At 37.2% G+C, this 24,323-nt stretch overlaps 1 protein-coding gene across 1 annotated transcript; it reads right to left on the bottom strand.

Moving 5' to 3' along the window:
- Positions 1-360: 360 nt before the first annotated feature.
- LOC124384913 (doublecortin domain-containing protein 2-like) lies at positions 361-22,865 on the bottom strand. Its single transcript, XM_046847903.1, has 9 exons — positions 22,344-22,865; positions 20,629-20,680; positions 19,436-19,512; positions 12,580-12,714; positions 11,878-12,027; positions 11,246-11,294; positions 10,387-10,540; positions 1,687-1,769; positions 361-1,393 (listed from the first exon to the last, which is right to left on the bottom strand). Exons 1-9 carry the CDS (start codon positions 22,628-22,630, stop codon positions 995-997), a joined length of 1,386 nt encoding a protein of 461 aa, XP_046703859.1. The 5' UTR covers positions 22,631-22,865; the 3' UTR covers positions 361-994.
- Between the last annotated feature and the right edge of the window lie 1,458 nt (positions 22,866-24,323).

Below are 24,323 nucleotides of genomic sequence, written 5' to 3'. Positions count from 1 at the left end.
TGCGTCCTTATTAGAAATAATTGTGCATGATTATCTACAGCTCAGGATGTACCTATTTGCCATTATCTCCAAAGAAATAACTAAGGATGGGTTGCAGACTGGTTTACTGCTAAAAATATATATATACTGAATAATTATTTTGCAGTTGTTTATATTGATAGCTTTAAGTCATGCAAATCCGGATTTCTGAAAATGTTGAAAATTTTCAACGATAATTATCACGTTAAAAATCCTAATTCTATAGAAACACCCATCTCTTTTACGATCCAATATGGATGCCCTTAGCTAAAGATTAATTGTGGAATTCCATTGTTCATGTTATAAAGAAAACAAATTCAACATTTTTAAAACACCCTTTTTTATGGGAACTGTAAATTTTGATTTATTTCTCAGGATGGTTAATAGAGCTACACAGAATAAGTAAGCACTACTCCAAAATACAACTCTGTAAATATTAGATTTTTTTTGTCTCTGTAAAATAAAGCAGCCTTTAATACATTACAACCTGACACCTCACACACCTGAATGTAACTAAGACCAAAACACACACACACACACACACACACACACACACACACACACACACACACACACACACTCTCAACAGTTTTGACTAATACACCACAAATTGTATACGATCCAATTTCCTTTGTAAAATTCTCTACCATATATGGAGCCAAATACACACCTATTATGTATTTAGTGTACAATATACAAAATGTTCGAGATATATAGTTATGACAACTAATAAAAATAGCTAAAATAATAAATGCTATCATTTCTTACACTGTTGTTAAATTTATCTTTATATTTTTAGTAAACCATAGTCACTACTCTTGGCATTCATCTCCTTCTTCTGCTGCTTCCATGCCATTTCCTTCCCCCTCTCCACTTCCTGTTTCCTCTGTGGGTTCATTTTCCATTGCTGCCTCTGGCTCTCCTACTGCCTCATCCTCTGCTGCCGGTTCATCCTCCACTGCTGCCTCTTGCTTTGCTACTGTCTCTTCCTCTGCTGCCCAATCTTCTCCTGCTCCTGTGTCTTCTTCCGCCTCTGCTGCTTCTTTTCTTGAACTGCTACTTCCTCTTCCTCTTGTGTTGCTTCCTCTTCCTCTTGTGCAGCTGCCTCTTCCTCTTGTTCTTCTGCCTCATCCTCTTGTTCTCCTGCCTCTTCCTCTTGTGTTGCTTCCTCTTCCTCTTGTGCAGCTGCCTCTTCCTCTTGTTCTTCTGCCTCATCCTCTTGTTCTTCTGCCTCTTCCTCTTGTGCTGCTCCATCTTCCTCTTGTTCTGCTGCCTCTTCTGCTTGTTCTATTGCATCTTCTGCTTGTTCGGATGCCTCATCCTCTCCAGCTGCTGCCTCTTTTTCTCCAGCTGCTTTGTCCTCATTGCTGTACACCTGCATGAAAGAGAAATGTCATTGTTAACAGGCAGAATGCTGGTGTTGTGTTCATATGTCTTCAGGCATCCCTACTGATGTCAGCCAATAGGAGAATAAGTTTCTTCTCATAGACAATTAGAACATATTGTACAGCTTTTAGCTATTAAGAACACTCTGTACACAGCCAATAAGAACATGCTATACAACGTATGACAAATAGAAACACTTTGTATAGCCCACAGCCAATAGAAACACTCTTTACCGAATTGGAGGTGTTTTTTAATGTGATCAGTTGTGTAGTGAACTCAGACCTGTTCATCTGATGTACTTTCGACTTCCGCTGGCTTTCTTTCGCTCTCCATGTCCTCGCATTCAGGTTTAGGATCTGCATCATCTGTGTTCGATGGAATGATGGTAAGAGAAATAAAGCAGATGGAATGAAAAATACTTCAAAAAGACAAGATTCTGTAAATCATGTCCATATAAAAAAATGTAAATAAATTTACACTGCTGGGTCAGATGGTGTTGCATTTGAAGTGATTTGAAGTTGTTGATATAATTAAAAAAAGTAAATATTTTTCTCCCACGAACATCTCATCTCCAAATCCGAGAAGTCCTTGCTTTGAGCCACACCCATACACTTACTGCTCTGCTTCAACTGTTCTTTGTAGTATGAAAGCGTGTTTCTATATTGTAATAATAAAGTGTTCTTTTTTAGTGTAAATGTGTACTTCTGTGTATGGAAGCAGGTTTTTGTGTTATAAATGTGTTCCTGTATAGTATAAAAGTGTGTTTTTGTAGCTGTGTTTTTGTAGCTGTTTGTTGTACTATGGAAGCATGTTTCTGTGGTAGAAAATGTGTGTTTTAGTAGTATGAAACTGTGATTATATATTAGGAAGGTGTACAAATGAGTCAGAAATGGTACATTATATAAATTATTGCATACATTACATACTATACACTATAAAGTAGATACATGAGAATGTAGTATCATTCTCATGGAGTTAAGACATTTAACATTTTAGCATTTTAGCATCAACTGCAGCACTGTATGGTGGCCCTATCCCAGTAAAAAGAAGTCTAACAGTCTACACTACATAATTTTTGGTGAATACACAAAGTGAAAAAAATTGAAACATAGCTATTGTGACCACTCTGCATTTTTTTTTTTTTTGGCAACTTAGGTTTGTTATCTTTTGTTTTCTCACACAGCAATTGAAAGTCTTCAAAGCGGACATTTTCTTTCAAAACGGATCTGACATCAACAAGAACAGAATGCAAATGAAGGCTAGTGACACTGCTAGCAAAGCAAGTAAACTATGTCATTTACAGCTAATATAGAATAATTCCTCTAAATAAAACTTAAGACAGGAACACATGTTCTTTCCACACATCTAAGGCTCAAAGGGCTCACTGCAAGAGTGGGTTGCCCTTCCGGAAGAGCACTCTGTCTCTGAGCCACCACTGGAGGGGTCTCATGTGCAGAAGGCTAAGTGGAATCACATTGGACGCTGCTGCCATCAGCCCCAGCAGTCTCTGGAACAGCTTCACAGTGGGTGAGTGGCCTTCTTTCACTCTCTTGACTGCCCTAAGAATAGACTTGATCCGCAAGGCTGAACAGAAGGAACTGATAATGGTAAGGTTCCCACTGAAAGCAAAACTCAGGAACTTCCTGTGAGCCGGAAGGATGGATATGTGGAAGTACGTGTCCTTTATATCTATTGTGACAAACCAGTCCTCTGACCTGGTCTGAGACACGACCTGCTTGAGGGTGAGCATTCTGAACCTAAGCCTCATTAGCCTCATTCAAGGAAGGTAGATCTAGAATAGGACGCAACCCCCTCCTTCATTTCTTGGGAACCACGAAGTACCGGCTGTAGAACCCAGACTCGCTGTCTAAAGGGGGGAACCACCTGGATGGCCTCCTTCCTTAGTCTTTTAAGGGAGCCAGTATCTCGAAGCTGGTCTCTTTTCTGCCCAGAGCTGCTGGAGCAATGCCCTGCAGTTGTTGGGGCCTCCTGAGAGGCCTCAGGTCTCCCCCATCCACTACCGGATCGGGCGGGGGTGGAGGGAAACACCCGCTGGAGGTGGCTGTGCCCTGAAGCACGTGTCGTGGCAGGGTTAACAGGCTGACCTCCTTATGGTGCTGAGGATGATGCTGATGGTGCCAGCTAAAAAACCCTGATTGTCAGGGTCTATTGAGCCGAAGCCCCCATGGTAGGGATGACGGCCCTCAGGCAGCAAGTCAGCCTGGTATGCCTGCAACACTGCCATGGTGTATGCTTTGCCCACCAAAGCCGAAGTTGATCGCAAGGGTTTGTTGGGCAGAGCCAGGGCGTTAAGAAATGATGCTGCACCCGGAATGAGATAGACAGCTAGTATTTCTTTAACCCGGTTCTGCTCTCTTTCATCCCCACTACATTTGCATATAGGGGTCATTAACTTGAAACTGCTCATACGGCACAGGCTGGGAGGAGTCTGTGGGCACGCTAGTCTCCATACCCTTCCCCTCCTCGGAGGAAGAGAGGTGGAGTGCAGTGCTGCTTCTACTGTCAAGCTTTTATTGTCATTTCAACCATATATAGCTGATGCAGTACACAGCGAAATGAGACAACATTCCTCCAGAACCCTGGTGCTACATTAAACACCATAAGGTTGCATATCAGAAAACACAGAACTAAGGCCTAATAAGTGTCCTTACCACATAAAGTTCATTGTGTGCAACCTGGTGAGAACAGTGCAAGACAAACAGGGCAAAGACAACACGACAGTGTAGGACAAATACACAAAACACGAAATAGCCCCGCCAGTAAACATACTGTATATTATAGAGTACAGTGTGCAGAGAGAACTGAGTACAGCAGCGTACTTGTAAGTAAACAAAATGTAAACAAAAAGGTTTGTGCAAAACAGATATAGCAGCGGGCAAACGGATATGCAACAACAGCATGTAAACAGCAAGTAAACAGTTTGTAATAATGAAGTAATATAATATGGGTGGTGCTGAAGACATGGATGTGTGAAGTGAATATGAGTGTGTGTTGAATCCGGGTTGTACAGATCAGTAACACAGAGAAAGGAGAAGAAACCATTGAACGGCATGCTTCAGAACCCAGAAAGCGAGTGCTGGACTTGGCAGGTGAGGCTGGGGACAAGCCTGTCTCCAAGCCCTCTGCCACATCCGCCTGCATGCCCCACGACTTCTGGCGCCGCCCTGCCTCAGCAACAGCGGGGCCAGAGCTGCGAGGCCCTCATCGAAGAGTGCTCTCCAGGAGCAGAGAGTCCGCATCGACATGCGGGTGCAATGCGACCAATCAATCTCTCGAGAGCCCACTAAACATGCTTCTCTCCCATGCATCCTACACACAGCCGGAAGTCTTGCTTTTCTTGCTTTTCTTAATCATTTATTTTTTTCTTATTTCTTACTTTTTTTTTCTCTCTCACACAGACACGCACATAGAGCACTTCCTGAACAAACAGAAGCTAGAGTCGGCTCCAGCGCTTGCGCATTTTATAGCTTCCTGATCGTGACATTACCCCGTTTCTCCATTGGATAGATTACATGCATGATTTAGAGCGTGGACAAGCGTGCGCCTTTTATAGCTTCCTGGTCATGACGTCACCCCGCCTCTCAGTTGGATAGATTACACACGTGATTCAGAGCGTGGAAGCGTTACCAAAGCTTTGTTGACGGAGCTTGAATTCCTGAAAGGGAACTAATGTTGGCAGCTACAAGAAGCCATTGGAAGGATCAGAAGATACAAATGTTACATTAAATGTAAAGCATTATCTTTTGTTTTACATTTTTCACATTATTCAGTGTATTTAAAGTCTTGAAATTTTAAAGATAGATACAAATGACTGATTACTTCAACCACTTTCATATTATTAATATTAATAATGTTAAAACACATTTTATTCTGACTAGGTCGTAATGATTTTCATATTTATGCACTGACAAAGGAGATAATATCCCTTGCCTCTTAGGCGTTAAAGCCCGGTTATGAGCTAGATATCAATATCCACTTAATAATTAACCAGTAGAATGAATGAAAGTAAGGAAATAAATATGACTGTGCTGATGTTTAATTCATTTCAAATGCAGGAGCTGATTCAATTTAAGCACTTGAGACAAAACACTGAAAAGAAACACTAAATGATTTATAAAGATACCAGACTTATTAACAACTTAATGTTTTAAATAAAGATGTTTAAAAAAATGCTAAATCAATATTTAATCAATATTTTAATAGCAGTTCTTTTCTAATTAAATAATGTTTTACATTTCTAAAATGCTGTAATCAGTGGTGTAAATCTAAACTGAAGTAAATGTTGATGAGCTATTACTAAAGAAACCTTAACTAATGGTTGATCATTACTAGTGCTTGCTATATTCAACTAATTTATATAGCCAGATATTGTAGCAATTTAGAATATTATGGAAAATACGTTTTTTTGCTAATTTGCCTCATAACTGTTACTTTTGATATACGCAATATACAGTATGCAGTATTGTGTTAAAAATCATGTAGATCTTCTAGAGTGATGGATCTTGAGAACATTTGGTAGTGCTGATAAAATATTTGAACAGCCCTTAAAATTGTTAAAAACGATCAAATTAAGGGGAAAGAGGGAGGCAAAGTCAACAAATACAAATGCAATATTCACTAATGCATTAGAACTAAGGCAAACATTTCCCAAAGTGTTTACACAACAATAGATGTGATATTTATGGATTGTTTTAATAACCTGGAAGCCTCCTGGGGGTCCACACCATTCCTAGCAACCTGGTTTTAACTGTTCTGCAAATAAAGCCTACTTCATGTCATAAATAACACCTTTATCGCATGGTAAATATGAGCCTGAGAAGACATCCAATAGGAAACAGCTAAACACTTAAATCATGATTCACTTGTTTTGCTATCTTGTTTAACATACATCAGTGTTTTTATTACACCATTGCTGCAGTAATGAAGCCACTGGGAATCAGATTACAGCTTCTGTCTTTGCACTTTAACAGTCAGTTTTTGTTGTTATTTTATCTTATATATATATATATATATATATATATATATATATATATATATATATATATATATATATATATATATATATATAAATTGCTGCATTGTAAAAGGAATAAATCATGAGGTACATATTGATAAAAGGAGAAACATTCAGGGTTGTAATGATAATCTTATCACACCTCCCTGATTATTTATTTCTTAATTATCTTAATTATTCAGAGTATCTTGGAGTATTATGGCTTTGCATATACAGCATTTGGCCCTTGTTCAAAGTGACTTGCAATTATCTCATTTCTACAACTCAGCAGTTAAAGACTAAGGGCCAGCAGTGGCAGCATGACAATACAGGGTATAACATCTTAACATCACTACCACTACCACTTACTTCACAATTATCTAAAAGCTACAGATTTAGAGAAATAACTAAATACTATTTCAAATCAATTAGATTAAATTGTATAATAACTTAAGTCTATAAAGTTTGGAGAAACAGTAATTTTTGTAATTGGTTGTGTCTTTTTGGTGAAACAGACTCCCATTACTCTTCGCTGTAGCCATCAGGCTCTTTTACAGTGTGAAATGAAAGAATCAAATATCACACATGTCTAAGCACTGTTAATATTATGCTGCTTGCTGGTCATTGATCAAGGCCACAGCACTGCTTTGTTTGACTTCTCTCAATGTTCTTTCAAAACTTTCAATCAGTGGTGCTGGGTTGCTTTTAAGGTGCTTTTTGAATTCTGTCTGAAACACTGCACAAAAAAAAAAAAATAATAGGAAAAGAACCGATAGAGGAGAAACAATTGTTCAGTAATTTTAAGCAAGGTCAATGTCAGTGATTTTAAATCTGTACACATAATAAAACTACATTTATTTCTATGAATAGGGAAAGAACTTGACATGTACAAAGAAGCCAGATGCTTCTGAACACAGCCATAAGGAAACTGAATTTCGACTCCTGTTTCATTACAATAACGCTATTTGTAAGACTGATTACAGGTTAGACATGCAACCGAAAAAAGCTTTCTATTCACAGTTTTTTTGTGTTAATGTATTCAGTCAAAGCAGCTTATCCACTGGCCTTGAAAGAAGAAAAAAGGTCCAGTGATTAAAAAGCATTCGTAAAATTATATATATAAAAAGGCTATTGATCCAGCATTTGGATCTTTTATGTGGGCTTCTTTCCTGAAGTCTAAGGTTTTATTAGATTTATTTGTATTGAAATCCAAACACAGTCATGGCTTATCACAAACTAAAACAATAAACTATAGCAAATGACATTACCACAAGTTGTGTCAAGTTCGACAAGTTATGAAATGGTAATTTTAGACACAGTGGATGTAGGGCTTATTGTTTATAAATGTTTTTGGACTAAGACTTAATTAGGAGTCTTTAGTTTACTTCTGGAAAAAAAAGATCAATAAAAGAGAACAGAATGGCTCTGAGTGAAAGATCAGAGTGCATCCCTATTATTCAAGCACACACATGTTGACAATGATCGATTATCTGTAGTTCAGTCAATCATTTGTAATGTTGACATCATCGGGTATTCCTTAATGAATTTGGATTGCATATTGCAGAAGTCAAGGTTGAAAGCTTCTCTTGTAAGTTTTAGATGGTGATAATAGGCCACAGAGCTTTCTGTAGAATTTACCAGTGAGAGTTGGAAAGTCCTTATTATAGTGAACTTATACACCAGATGTACAAAAGCTATATCAATTTGTCAACCCATCAGTTCCTCTATTGTATTAGTTTCTCCATTACCAGCTAACGTTTGATTGAAAAGTCTTTACAGCTTCCTAGGGTCTGGTTTCTTCAAAGAATAACAAACTCTGCTAGACAAAAGGGATGTGTTCTGTTCAGAGTGGACACTGAGGCTCTGGCAGACCCATTTGAACATTTTCACACCATTACTGAAAAATTGTACAAGAAACATAACGAGTCTGTGAAAGCTATCATTGGCCTTCTCTCACATGCTTCCTCAACCTCTCATCTTTCCTGCTAGTGAGGCACCTGCATCATGCCAGGTTTCTTCCTCATATCTTCCCCACCACCTCCTTCCATCTCTAGTTTTCTGTTTGCTCTGTCTCTCTTTCTCTCTCTTTCTCACACACACACACACACACACACACACACACACACACACACACACACACACACACACAAACGTTCATCAGTCATTCTATCTTCTTGCCTTCATTAACCGATGTAATCTGCCCTGCATTCATTTAACAATTTTAGTTTGTTGCACACTGTGCCATTTCCCCTGTAAAGCCCCCCTCGCCTTGTCTTCCAGCACATGGTGTTCTACAATAGGTGTTGAATCCCTCTACTGGAGAGCTTTAAAGTAATGTTCATACTGTTAGAAAAGGTTCATAATGTATAGGTTAGAAAACAGATTTTTTTGAGGAGACAAAAGATTTTTTCTTTGAAAAGACAGTAAACACTACTTAAGACATAAAAGCAAAAGACTAAATGTTTGAGATTACATTACTGGATTGGTGAGTGTGTCAAAAGTTCATATGACTGCTCTGTTTTTATTTTACGTGTGTGTGTTAACCTAGTAAGCTATCATTCTGCTTTATTGCTCCTAATACCCAACCTTTACCAACCTTACTAACCAACCAATCTTTAGTAACAGATTCACTTACCAACAAATTTTCATCACTAACCTCAATGACCAACCGATCTCCATTCCCTAACTCAATAACCATACAATCTTTTACCAACCTCAATTACTCTATTAATTACTCTATTACTCTATTACTAACTCTAATACTAACATCAATAACAAGAAATCGTCTCAGAACTGCATTATTGTACGAATAAAGTGAGTATGACGGAAAATTAAACAGGGCATGATGAAGCAGGTTGGATTCCAACATGTCGCAAAATCTAAAAACACTTAATCGGAAAATATCTTTGAGTAATAATCTCTTTACTAGTGGTTAGTCCACATCCTCAGACCCTAAGCATTTATTGAAGAACATGAGCTCTAGGGAGATGTTTTTTTATCACCATGGAGATTTAATGGAGTGCCATCAGCCACCCAGGGTGTTAATGAACCGACTGAATAACTTGCATGTGTGTGTTAGCTTTATGATGACGACAGGAGAAGAAGAGGGATGTTGTAATGCTCTTACCACTGCAGTGAACTCGATGACATTATTGGCTAGACAGCACTCATGAAGCGATAGCGCCATCTCAGGGTAAGAATGTGTGCTAACACTAAAATAGAATTGCATTACGTCATGGGTTGGGAAAAGATAAAGACGGCAAAAGAGATTTTCAATGACTTATAGCAAGAAACAGGTAGTAAGAGTGCCAAACATGACTGAATCCAAAGAGAAAGAGGTAGGAAGGATGCCAAACATGATGGAATCTTTGCAATGATGTCAATTCTGGCACAATCTCAGTTTTTGGGATCTTAAAAATAAATGCTTTTTGAATGATGTGAATGTGATGCATCTAATCAGAAGTAAACTGTATTTAGCATGACCTCATCCCTCCTTTTTTTACAAACAAACTGAGGTTCAACTCAAGTGTGTGTAAAAAGGATTTATCATAAAATTGCTAATTTAGACTAAAGTAATGAGTAGGTCACTATATAAAATAAGATGATGTAGTGGATCAAGTGCTATTTTATAAACTGCTAAATAAGATGTGTGGAAGCACTTTTATTGTGTAACAATACAAAGCAAAATAAAACCAAAGCTATTTCTTTTGAGTCAGCATTTTCTATCCTTTGTTTCTGCATAATTTTCTCGAATAAATCTACAATAACCCTACCCCTAATAAATGTACATTTCAGTTCAAGTTGGACAAAACATTGCACAGTTCTAATGTATGATTGGCTGTCTTACAATCCATGATCACAGGTCAAGCACACCAATTTGGTGTTATGCAATACTACCTTAACGGTGAAGAGCAACTGCCAAGTGAACATTTTTTGCAGTATTAGAGCATGTGGTAACTGTGTGTTACCGTTATCTTGGGTGCTGAATGATTTGGTCAAGTTGCTCCGCTTCTTTCTTATGGCCATAAGTCTGGCCTGGGAGATCTGTCTCACCAGAGATGCGGTTGGCTCAGTGAACTTCGCTTCCTCACTTTGATTTGATTTAATCACACCATTAACTGCCTAAAGGAGAGAAAAGACAATCTGTAAGGGATTTCTTTGTGGTTCATGTGATGAACACACTGTCTTTGTGCTGAACTTAATCAGTGTCTTACAAATTTTAACATACAAGTTTGAAATGTCAAGAAGTACACAGAAGGATGCTAGGAAAACTTTTGTTTCTTATATGATGTAAAAATGTTATGACTTGCTAGCTACATTTAGAGCATTTGAAAGACTTCCTTATCCAGAATAAGTTAGTTATCTATACAGCTATACAGCTGAGAAATTGAGGGTTAAGGGCCTCGCTCAAGGGCCCAGCAATGGCAGCTTGGTGGTGCTGGGATTTGAACCCATTACCTTCCATTCAAAGTCCAACATCTTATTCACTGAAGCTACTTAAAGTCCAGTGTGTGAGCACACATTTTAGCTTTACAAAATTGTATGACGAATCTTTCACTTTTCAATGTGAACTGAAGTTGAACTAATATAAAGAGAGTTTTTGCCATCCAAGATGTAAGGATTGGGATAATGCTTACCTAGTAGCAGTAGATTAGATAGGTAATAAAAGTATTTTTTTTAAGAAAGTTGTATTAGTTGCTAAAGTCAGGTTTAGCCAACTATAGCTAATTCTGAAGATTGAAATTTTATGTATTAATCTGAATATTAAAAGCTGCTTCATTTGTAAATAAATGTCAAATTTTTTAATTGTCTAAAGTGTTTACTTACATCCCCATTTTGTCTTGTGTAGATAGGTGGAAGAGAAGCTGCTTTCGATCTGTAAGGGACAAAATTACAGTTTGGTTAAATGGACGTAGCAGGAAAAATTAGAACATGGCATATTTGTAACAATAGTGAAATCTTGTGAATAGCAAGTATTAGCAGTACAACTGTCAAAAAAACTGTAAAATCAGGAATTCTCTAAAAAGCTTTCACTTGTATCACAGTACTCAATGTAATGTATACTATAATTTATTACAGTAATGTTTGAGTAAGAATGAAACTATTTGCATAAAATGGCACAAACAGCCAGTTCCTGTTATCACTATTTTTTGTCTTGAAGTTAATAAAGTTCCACTGTTATTTTGCTTGTGCTGTTGTGTTGCTTGTACAATGTTAAAGTTTTATGTATAGCTGTTACAAATTAATTAGTGTTTAACAAATGTCTACTTTTAGTAAATTTTAACATGTTACAAAAGAAGCATTAATGTTTTTAAATAAATGCTTTTATAGAAACCTGTGATTTGTCAGAGCTGCTGGTAAAGAAACAAATCACATCTGAATATTCATAATCCAGAATTCAAAAGCGCTGTGTTTTGACCAGTCATAATCCTGAATTCAAAAGCAAAGTGAATTCTTACCTGACATTCCTCCTCATGCCTGCAGGTTTGGTGAACAGTAAATCGGCGTAAGGCCTGGGTTTGAATTTGTCTCTGCCCACTGCGACATAAAACTGCCCGTTTTCCAGATCTTTCCCATCTGTTACAGGAACTCCTTCACACGAACACAAACTGTAAAATATAAACAAAAACAAGAATTAATGCTGTACTGGACAGGCCACATTAAATAGCAGCCCTTTTAAAGCATTTGCTGCTTGTAAGCCAAGTCTCTAGCTAGTTCCAATATGTGTCCTATCACACTTGTACATGTCTTACATTTTCCGTAGAAGATTTATGCTAGTTATATAATTCATAGTAATAATTTACTTTTTACAATGGTGTCAATCTTTGAAACACTAATTTTCATGTTTTATTCACAGTTACAAGGAGCTGATTTAAAGATGGGTTTTATTCTGTGTTAAATAGACTGTTTAATATAATATCAAGAGGTTCAGAGGTGATATGGTCTAGAGGTTTACAGGTGCTTTGTTTTAAATGTATACAGGTGCCATATAAGCATACAGATGTTCTGGTGTGGAGACATGTAGATGCTTTGTGGTACATGCATGCAGATGGTGTGTAATGACGTACAGGTGAGTAGGTATAAAGATGCAGATTTCTACAGGTGCATCTAGATCATGTGCGAAAGTGTACAGATGATCAAGTGTACAGGTGCGCTGATACCTGCGCACTCCTCCCAGAATCCTCAGTCCCATTTTCTCTGTGATCATCTCCAGGATTTTCTCAAACTGACTGAGCAGGCGGTTAGGAACCAGAAACCTCACAGCCGGATTCAACACATCCCCATTAGCAATAACACTAAGCACACATACACAAGCACATATCAAAAATGCACATGGACAGGTTGATAGAAATTTTAATGAAAGAATGGTTTTATATATATATATATATATACAGGGAGTGCAGAATTATTAGGCAAATGAGTATTTTGACCACATCATCCTCGTTATGCATGTTGTCTTACTCCAAGCTGTATAGGCTGGAAAGCCTACTACCAATTAAGCATATTAGGTGATGTGCATCTCTGTAATGAGAAGGGGTGTGGTCCAATGACATCAACACCCTATATCAGGTGTGCATAATTATTAGGCAACTTCCTTTCCTTTGGCAAAATGGGTCAAAAGAAGGACTTGACAGGCTCAGAAAAGTCAAAAATAGTGAGATATATTGCAGAGGATGCAGCAGTCTTAAAATAGCCAAGCTTCTGAGCGTGATCATCGAACAATCAAGCGTTTCATTCAAAATAGTCGACAGGGTCGCAAGAAGCGTGTGGAAAAACCAAGGCGCAAAATAACTGCCCGTGAACTGAGAAAAGTCAAGCGTGCAGCTGCCAAGATGCCACTTGCCACCAGTTTGGCCATATTTCAGAGCTGCAACATCACTGGGTGCCCAAAAGCACAAGGTGTGCAATACTCAGAGACATGGCCAAGGTAAGAAAGGCAGAAAGTCGACCACCACTGAACAAGACACACAAGCTGAAACGTCAAGACTGGGCCAAGAAATATCTCAAGACTGATTTTTCTAAGGTTTTATGGACTGATGAAATGAGAGTGAGTCTTGATGGGCCAGATGGATGGGCCCGTGGCTGGATTGGTAAAGGGCAGAGAGCTCCAGTCCGACTCAGGCGCCAGCAAGGTGGAGGTGGAGTACTGGTTTGGGCTGGTATCATCAAAGATGAGCTTGTGGGGCCTTTTCGGGTTGAGGATGGAGTCAAGCTGAACTCCCAGTCCTACTGCCAGTTTCTGGAAGACACCTTCTTCAAGCAGTGGTACAGGAAGAAGTCTGCATCCTTCAAGAAAAACATGATTTTCATGCAGGACAATGCTCCATCACACACGTCCAAGTACTCCACAGCGTGGCTGGCAAGAAAGGGTATAAAGAAGAAAATCTAATGATATGGCCTCCTTGTTCACCTGATCTGAACCCCATTGAGAACCTGTGGTCCATCATCAAATGTGCGATTTACAAGGAGGAAAACAGTACACCTCTCTGAACAGTGTCTGGGAGGCTGTGGTTGCTGCTGCACGCAATGTTGATGGTGAACAGATCAAAACACTGACAGAATCCATGGATGGCAGGCTTTTGAGTGTCCTTGCAAAGAAAGGTGGCTATATTGGTCACTGATTTGTTTTGTTTGGTTTTGAATGTCAGAAATGTATATTTGTGAATGTTGAGATGTTATATTGGTTTCACTGGTAAAATAAATAATTGAAATGGGTATGAATTTGTTTTTGTTAAGTTGCCTAATAATTATGCACAGTAATAGTCACCTGCACACACAGATATCCCCTAAAATAGCTAAAACTAAAACTACTTCCAAAAATATTCAGCTTTGATATTAATGAGTTTTTGTGTTCATTGAGAACATGGTTGTTGTTCAAATTAATCCTCAAATAAAATTAATCCTCAAAAATACAACTTGCCTAATAATTCTGCACTCCTGTATATATATATATATATATATATATATATATATATATATATATATATATATATATATATATATATATATATATAGGATTGATGGATGATTATTAAGATATTCATGGTTGTTTTTCATTTTTATTTATGTTGAGATAGATTAATTGTGTGTAAAATGTGTGTGAAAAATACTCACAATATTGCACATGGCTCTTTGATGGGCTTCAGGAATCGGGCAGAGACGATAATACGCTTCTGAGGTGCAGCTTTCACCTAAAACACACCAGTCATAACTAGTGCTTTTATCTTTACATTAAGAAAAATTAAGCTTTGATAAATTTATAATAAAAGCAGGGACTTAATTTAATCAAAACAGTTTAATTTAATCTTTAATTTCACTTTGATGGTCACACACACACACACACACACACACACACACACACACACACACACTTAACTATGAAAGACTTCAGGACTCCAGAGTCAAAAAACACCCTTGTTATTAGTGTGGATACTGTCCTTTCTCCTGTTTAGCATCAGCTCATAGCAACATGGTGAGGTGTGTGTGTGTGTGTGTGTGTGTGTCGAGGGAACAGCCACACTTTACTTGGAAAGCAAACTGCAGCATTTTAATTGGAATCTTAAAGGGTTATCGAGGTGCTGCTTACCCATCATACAGCTCGAGTTCTGTTTCTATAACAAGAACGATTAAAAAAATTGTATAATGTTTGTCCTAATGAATTATCACCAAATTCTGAAACTTAAGAACGTTTGCAGGTATTAAATTTGCTTTTTATATATTTGTTTGTGTTTGTTGTTAAGAGTAGTGTTGATAATTTTCCTATAACTGCATGTTAACTGCAAAGTGTTTTATTTCTTGTACCACAATAGTTTGCTAATGGTGACACTCATTTTTTTTTTTTTTATGGGTCGCAAGAAGCGTGTGGAAAAACCAAGGCGCAAAATAACTGCCCGTGAACTGAGAAAAGTCAAGCGTGCAGCTGCCAAGATGCCACTTGCCACCAGTTTGGCCATATTTCAGAGCTGCAACATCACTGGAGTGCCCAAAAGCACAAGGTGTGCAATACTCAGAGACATGGCCAAGGTAAGAAAGGCAGAAAGTCGACCACCACTGAACAAGACACACAAGCTGAAACGTCAAGACTGGGCCAAGAAATATCTCAAGACTGATTTTTCTAAGGTTTTATGGACTGATGAAATGAGAGTGAGTCTTGATGGGCCAGATGGATGGGCCCGTGGCTGGATTGGTAAAGGGCAGAGAGCTCCAGTCCGACTCAGACGCCAGCAAGGTGGAGGTGGAGTACTGGTTTGGGCTGGTATCATCAAAGATGAGCTTGTGGGGCCTTTTCGGGTTGAGGATGGAGTCAAGCTGAACTCCCAGTCCTACTGCCAGTTTCTGGAAGACACCTTCTTCAAGCAGTGGTACAGGAAGAAGTCTGCATCCTTCAAGAAAACATGATTTTCATGCAGGACAATGCTCCATCACACACGTCCAAGTACTCCACAGCGTGGCTGGCAAGAAAGGGTATAAAAGAAGAAAATCTAATGATATGGCCTCCTTGTTCACCTGATCTGAACCCCATTGAGAACCTGTGGTCCATCATCAAATGTGCGATTTACAAGGAGGAAAACAGTACACCTCTCTGAACAGTGTCTGGGAGGCTGTGGTTGCTGCTGCACGCAATGTTGATGGTGAACAGATCAAAACACTGACAGAATCCATGGATGGCAGGCTTTTGAGTGTCCTTGCAAAGAAAGGTGGCTATATTGGTCACTGATTTGTTTTGTTTGGTTTTGAATGTCAGAAATGTATATTTGTGAATGTTGAGATGTTATATTGGTTTCACTGGTAAAATAAATAATTGAAATGGGTATGAATTTGTTTTTGTTAAGTTGCCTAATAATTATGCACAGTAATAGTCACCTGCACACACAGATATCCCCTAAAATAGCTAAAACTAAAACTACTTCCAAAAATATTCAGCTTTGATATTAATGAGTTTTTGTGTTCATTGAGAACATGGTTGTTGTTCAAATTAATCCTCAAATAAAATTAATCCTCAAAAATACAACTTGCCTAATAATTCTGCACTCCTGTATATATATATATATATATATATATATATATATATATATATATATATATATATATATAGGATTGATGGATGATTATTAAGATATTCATGGTTGTTTTTCATTTTTATTTATGTTGAGATAGATTAATTGTGTGTAAAATGTGTGTGAAAAATACTCACAATATTGCACATGGCTCTTTGATGGGCTTCAGGAATCGGGCAGAGACGATAATACGCTTCTGAGGTGCAGCTTTCACCTAAAACACACCAGTCATAACTAGTGCTTTTATCTTTACATTAAGAAAAATTAAGCTTTGATAAATTTATAATAAAAGCAGGGACTTAATTTAATCAAAACAGTTTAATTTAATCTTTAATTTCACTTTGATGGTCACACACACACACACACACACACACACACACACACACACACACACTTAACTATGAAAGACTTCAGGACTCCAGAGTCAAAAACACCCTTGTTATTAGTGTGGATACTGTCCTTTCTCCTGTTTAGCATCAGCTCATAGCAACATGGTGAGGTGTGTGTGTGTGTGTGTGTGTGTGTGTGTGTGTCGAGGGAACAGCCACACTTTACTTGGAAAGCAAACTGCAGCATTTTAATTGGAATCTTAAAGGGTTATCGAGGTGCTGCTTACCCATCATACAGCTCGAGTTCTGTTTCTATAACAAGAACGATTAAAAAAATTGTATAATGTTTGTCCTAATGAATTATCACCAAATTCTGAAACTTAAGAACGTTTGCAGGTATTAAATTTGCTTTTTTATATATTTGTTTGTGTTTGTTGTTAAGAGTAGTGTTGATAATTTTCCTATAACTGCATGTTAACTGCAAAGTGTTTTATTTCTTGTACCACAATAGTTTGCTAATGGTGACACTCATTTTTTTTTTTTTTATGGTCACACATTCAAAACATTCTTGCTTAAATTCCAGCAGTGAAAAACAGTCATTGCCTCAACAGCCTCTAACCCCTGGGGCACATGTCCTGGGGTATGTGGAAAGTTAGAGCTTTGCCTCAAACTGTTAAATTGCTGACCTAATAATTGTAACAATATATAGGTTGGTACTATGTAAATATTAATATATTAGAATTGACTAATATAAACCCTTCATGTTACAGGTCTGAACTCACAGCAATAAAAAATTGAATGCTATTTCAAATTACAGTATAATAATGATTGCCACAACTTTGTATCTGTAAATTTCAATCATAATAGATATATGGTTAAGGATCTTGTTTAAGTGGGTGGAATTATATACCAGGGAAACTTGTGGAAATTATGTTATTTACAAACACACAAGTGTTTTATTTACAGGTTGTAAAGCTGATATTTGAGTTTTCTCCTCACCAGTCCATTGTTTTGGAGCATTTGTTTCTTCCTGCTTCCAATCTGCAAATAGCTGAAAAATAAAAACTATTATATATCATATATCTAAACTGTCAAATTAGTAAATAAAGTTGTAGTATATGTAGTAAGTTGTAGTAATACAGTGTAGCACTGAAAAGTTAAATTAAGATGTTAAATCAATAAAAGTCTGTATGGTCTACTCAGCAGTTACTGGGGTTAGAGTCAGGTGTGAAATTAGAGCTGGTACCTATTATTACAAATTAAAATGAAAGTCTAATCATACTTGTAAGACTCTTAATAATTTACAATTCATATAAAATACAATTTCCTTGAAATTAGAAGCATTTAAAACAAATAAATAGAAAGGCTACAGAATTCTGTGTAGTTAGTGATTTATATTTAGATATTCAGTTTTGTGTTATTAGTTCTTCAATTAACATTTATGGATAGGTATGCCCTTTTTGCATGCAGGTTATTTTGGTATATTATACAAATGTTAAATTTAATGTTAAATGTTTTATTTATTTTGTGATAAATACAATGCCATTATAATAAATTTAAGGATTTTTTTTTTTTTTTTTTTTATTGTGTGCCCGTGGCTGGATTGGTAAAGGGCAGAGAGCTCCAGTCCGACTCAGGCGCCAGCAAGGTGGAGGTGGAGTACTGGTTTGGGCTGGTATCATCAAAGATGAGCTTGTGGGGCCTTTTCGGGTTGAGGATGGAGTCAAGCTGAACTCCCAGTCCTACTGCCAGTTTCTGGAAGACACCTTCTTCAAGCAGTGGTACAGGAAGAAGTCTGCATCCTTCAAGAAAAACATGATTTTCATGCAGGACAATGCTCCATCACACACGTCCAAGTACTCCACAGCGTGGCTGGCAAGAAAGGGTATAAAGAAGAAAATCTAATGATATGGCCTCCTTGTTCACCTGATCTGAACCCCATTGAGAACCTGTGGTCCATCATCAAATGTGCGATTTACAAGGAGGAAAACAGTACACCTCTCTGAACAGTGTCTGGGAGGCTGTGGTTGCTGCTGCAATGTTGATGGTGAACAGATCAAAACACTGACAGAATCCATGGATGGCAGGCTTTTGAGTGTCCTTGCAAAGAAAGGTGGCTATATTGGTCACTGATTTGTTTTGTTTGGTTTTGAATGTCAGAAATGTATATTTGTGAATGTTGAGATGTTATATTGGTTTCACTGGTAAAATAAATAATTGAAATGGGTATGAATTTGTTTTTGTTAAGTTGCCTAATAATTATGCACAGTAATAGTCACCTGCACACACAGATATCCCCTAAAATAGCTAAAACTAAAACTACTTCCAAAAATATTCAGCTTTGATATTAATGAGTTTTTGTGTTCATTGAGAACATGGTTGTTGTTCAAATTAAATCCTCAAATAAAATTAATCCTCAAAAATACAACTTGCCTAATAATTCTGCACTCCTGTATATATATATATATATATATATATATATATATATATATATATATATATATATATATATATATATATATATATATAGGATTGATGGATGATTATTAAGATATTCATGGTTGTTTTTCATTTTTTATTTATGTTGAGATAGATTAATTGTGTGTAAAATGTGTGTGAAAAATACTCACAATATTGCACATGGCTCTTTGATGGGCTTCAGGAATCGGGCAGAGACGATAATACGCTTCTGAGGTGCAGCTTTCACCTAAAACACACCAGTCATAACTAGTGCTTTTTATCTTTACATTAAGAAAAATTAAGCTTTGATAAATTTATAATAAAAGCAGGGACTTAATTTAATCAAAACAGTTTAATTTAATCTTTAATTTCACTTTGATGGTCACACACACACACACACACACACACACACACACACACACACACACACACACTTAACTATGAAAGACTTCAGGACTCCAGAGTCAAAAAACACCCTTGTTATTAGTGTGGATACTGTCCTTTCTCCTGTTTAGCATCAGCTCATAGCAACATGGTGAGGTGTGTGTGTGTGTGTGTGTGTGTGTGTCGAGGGAACAGCCACACTTTACTTGGAAAGCAAACTGCAGCATTTTAATTGGAATCTTAAAGAGTTATCGAGGTGCTGCTTACCCATCATACAGCTCGAGTTCTGTTTCTATAACAAGAACGATTAAAAAAATTGTATAATGTTTGTCCTAATGAATTATCACCAAATTCTGAAACTTAAGAACGTTTGCAGGTATTAAATTTGCTTTTTTATATATTTGTTTGTGTTTGTTGTTGAGTAGTGTTGATAATTTTCCTATAACTGCATGTTAACTGCAAAGTGTTTTATTTCTTGTACCACAATAGTTTGCTAATGGTGACACTCATTTTTTTTTTTTTTTATGGTCACACATTCAAAACATTCTTGCTTAAATTCCAGCAGTGAAAAACAGTCATTGCCTCAACAGCCTCTAACCCCTGGGGCACATGTCCTGGGGTATGTGGAAAGTTAGAGCTTTGCCTCAAACTGTTAAATTGCTGACCTAATAATTGTAACAATATATAGGTTGGTACTATGTAAATATTAATATATTAGAATTGACTAATATAAACCCTTCATGTTACAGGTCTGAACTCACAGCAATAAAAAATTGAATGCTATTTCAAATTACAGTATAATAATGATTGCCACAACTTTGTATCTGTAAATTTCCAATCATAATAGATATATGGTTAAGGATCTTGTTTAAGTGGGTGGGATTATATACCAGGGAAACTTGTGGAAATTATGTTATTTACAAACACACAAGTGTTTTATTTACAGGTTGTAAAGCTGATATTTGAGTTTTCTCCTCACCAGTCCATTGTTTTGGAGCATTTGTTTCTTCCTGCTTCCAATCTGCAAATAGCTGAAAAATAAAAACTATTATATATCATATATCTAAACTGTCAAATTAGTAAATAAAGTTGTAGTATATGTAGTAAGTTGTAGTAATACAGTGTAGCACTGAAAAGTTAAATTAAGATGTTAAATCAATAAAAGTCTGTATGGTCTACTCAGCAGTTACTGGGGTTAGAGTCAGGTGTGAAATTAGAGCTGGTACCTATTATTACAAATTAAAATGAAAGTCTAATCATACTTGTAAGACTCTTAATAATTTACAATTCATATAAAATACAATTTCCTTGAAATTAGAAGCATTTAAAACAAATAAATAGAAAGGCTACAGAATTCTGTGTAGTTAGTGATTTATATTTAGATATTCAGTTTTGTGTTATTAGTTCTTCAATTAACATTTATGGATAGGTATGCCCTTTTTGCATGCAGGTTATTTTGGTATATTATACAAATGTTAAATTTAATGTTAAATGTTTTATTTATTTTGTGATAAATACAATGCCATTATAATAAATTTAAGGATTTTTTTTTTCTTTTTTTTTTATTGTGTGCTTTTCATTAGAGTTCTACAGTGTGTGAAAGAAAAGACATGCAAATGGTGGGTAAAACCACCTAACACATCATGATCTACCAGTCACCAAATATCCTCACCAAAGGTGCATGTCTGCACAAAGCACGGTGTCAGGGACTCAACACATTCCTATAACAAACTGTTCAACTCCTCCCATCAAGGAGAATATACAGGAACATTTGTAAGAAACCAGCAGGGGAAAGAAATTTTTAATGCTACAGTAACCAAAGACAGACCATAAAATGTGTGTCTCCAGCTTTGTGGGAACTGTTCGTGATAGAATCCTATTAATTTTTTTTTTTAGTGTATTTATCTATTATCTGAAAAACTATATACATCATTTTTGAATGTGCACTGTTATATATACATTGTGCACATATACTGTCTGGCCGAAAAAGTAACCACCTTTTCAATAAGCAAATAAGCAAGAACTTTCCCATTGGATAATTATTGCATTGATAAATATATTTCAGCTGGTAACAAGTTGTTTAAACATAACAGCTACAGTGAGTAACTTATCGTTTTTTTAAACAACTAGGTGGGAAGACATATCTTATGGTCATGGAAAAGATGCTACTCTGTTTCAGAAGGGTCCGATTATTGGCCTGCATCAAGCAAAGAAAAAAGAGATTAGGGAAGGGGTCAAGGGAAGCATAAATATTGGACTCTGGAGCAATGGAAAACAGTCACAAGTCCAGATTTAGTGATGGGTCCCTCAGGGTAAGAAGAGAGGTAGATGAAATGATGAACCCATGATGCCTAGTGCCTACTTTACAAAGTGTTATGACCTGGGGTTACTTCAGTTGGTCAGGTTTAAGTTAAACTATGTTATGTGCCAAAAAATGAAGTCAGCTGAATATACCGAATAATCAGTATGATTTTTCCATCTATTTTTTTTTCTTCCCTGATGGCACGGTTATATTTCAAGATGACAGTATCATGATTCATCAGGTTCAAATAGTAAAAAAAAAAGTGGGTCAGTGGCCACCACAGAGTCCAGACCGTAAGAGCATTGAGAATTGTTTTGGATGTGCTGGAGAAGACTACGCAGCGATCTGACTCACCCATCATCAATACAGGACCAATACAAGAATACACTCACTCGAGTTTCTTGAACCTCTCTTTCCCCGCCGCTACGTACTGCTCGCCGTGGCGCACGTGCTCGAGCGCGTCCACGCGGTGGCCGGCCCGCGGCGTGTAGATGCAGCGCACGGCGCCGAAGGGAGCGCGCACGCGCCCTGTCACCTCTCGCAGCAGCGTCTCGAAGTCGCACACGCGCTTTTCGTGGATGAGCACGCGCCGCGCGTCCGCGTGCGCGTCGCCGTTACGGTACACGAAGATGCTCTTCACCGCCGGCTGCGCGCGGAAGTTCGTCTTATCATCGGACATCACTTTCAAATGTATTAAAAATTTATTTAAGAGGGGGGGAACTTAAAGAAATTAGAAAAATCACCGGAAGTTGGATTTAACGATACATAACGTAGGCAGATTAAAATCTCCGTTCCAAATAGTGATCCGAAAATTACTGGAAATTTCTGAAGGCAGTCGCGCGCAAGCCATCATCATTATAATCATTATTACCAATCGATGTTAAAAGCACTGCATTGTAATTTGGAAAAAGAAAAAAGTGTAATAATCAGAAAATAAAGGAGGAGAAGCGGCCGTGCCGCGCGCGCTCAGAACTGACGCCGAGCATTTCGGGTCACACTGGGATTATTTTGAATGGTTGTCAGGGAGACGTCGGTACCCGATGCAAGAGGTGGATCTGAAACAAACATGGCAAGGCACAGGTGTGGAAACAGGGGCAAGGATTATTTCTATTTATACAAATAGAATTAATGTTGTAGCAGCTGTCAGGTCGTATAAACAGTCCTACTCCGCTTTCCTCGCCTTTTTCCTTTCTTTAAAGAAAGAACAAACGCATCTTGTCACATGTTAAATGTAAGGAGTACATGTTACAGCTTTATCTCTGACTGCAAAGAAGACTGCTTCCTTAAATGTTATACAGTACCTTTATCACAGTGATGCATCTGTGTGAGAACTGTGTGGAAGTTGTTCTTGGAAAGATGGACCCAGGAATAATAATAAAAAAAAAAACAGCCCTAATTAACTTATCTACTTACCTACAGTAATCAACTATGTTTTTTCACTTTTAAGACCCAAAAAAAAAAAAAAAAAAAACCACCACATGTTGACACTTCAAAGACAAACCATACTGTTCATGTTACAGATTTACCCCTGACTGCACTTGAGAGTCTTTTCTTACATTTTAAACCTTGACGAATCTGTGTGAATTTGTGGGACATTAGGAATGACATGAAAAAAAAGACTGAAAAAATGTGAAATTAACTCAAATGTGGACTTCATTCAGAATTCAGAATTCAGAATTGTGCTTTACTGTGGTGTGCTTGTTTGATATTAGTAAGGAATAATCCACAGCTAGGTGTGCACAACGATTTTAATTCACAGCGCAAAGCAGAGAACACTAAAATGGTATAACACCCCTAGCCATGGATCTTGTATCAGGGTTACTAACCTGCTCTGACAGGTTAAAGCTGCCACTACAGTTTAATTAATTCTTATTTTTATAGTTCTTTCAATAATGGACATTTTCTTAAAGCAGCTTTACAGAGATAAAGCAGTGATAGAGTAAATATAGTATAAGAGAGTGCCTATATACTGTATATGTTTAGTGCCTATGCTGTAAGTTTGTTCCTTATAATTGTAAGTTATTGTAAGTATGCCTAATGAGCAAGCCAGTGGCGACTGTGGCAAGGAAAACTCCCTGAGATGGCATGAGGAAGAAATCAGATTCAAAAGGGAACCATCCTCATTTGGGTGGCAATCAAATGTACATTCATTACAGGTTAATCATTGTTGAGGTGTGCGTTGATAGGTGCTCAAATGCAAACCTTTATCCAACCTGTGGTCATGAGCCATTTCAGTAGACTGTTGATATTAATTACAGTCTAAACTTATCCTTAAAGTTCTTGAGTTGCTCAGTAATTTACTGGATCTTTAGGCTGTTGAGAATCATCTTGAGAGTTGAGAGTGCTCTCTGATATTATAATTATAATAATAT

The sequence above is a fragment of the Silurus meridionalis genome, chromosome 4 (assembly GCF_014805685.1).
Source record: "Silurus meridionalis isolate SWU-2019-XX chromosome 4, ASM1480568v1, whole genome shotgun sequence".
NCBI classification, from domain to species: domain Eukaryota; kingdom Metazoa; phylum Chordata; class Actinopteri; order Siluriformes; family Siluridae; genus Silurus; species Silurus meridionalis.
The sequence above is the reverse complement of the archived record's forward strand: the minus strand, read 5'-3'. Positions and strand labels throughout refer to the sequence as shown.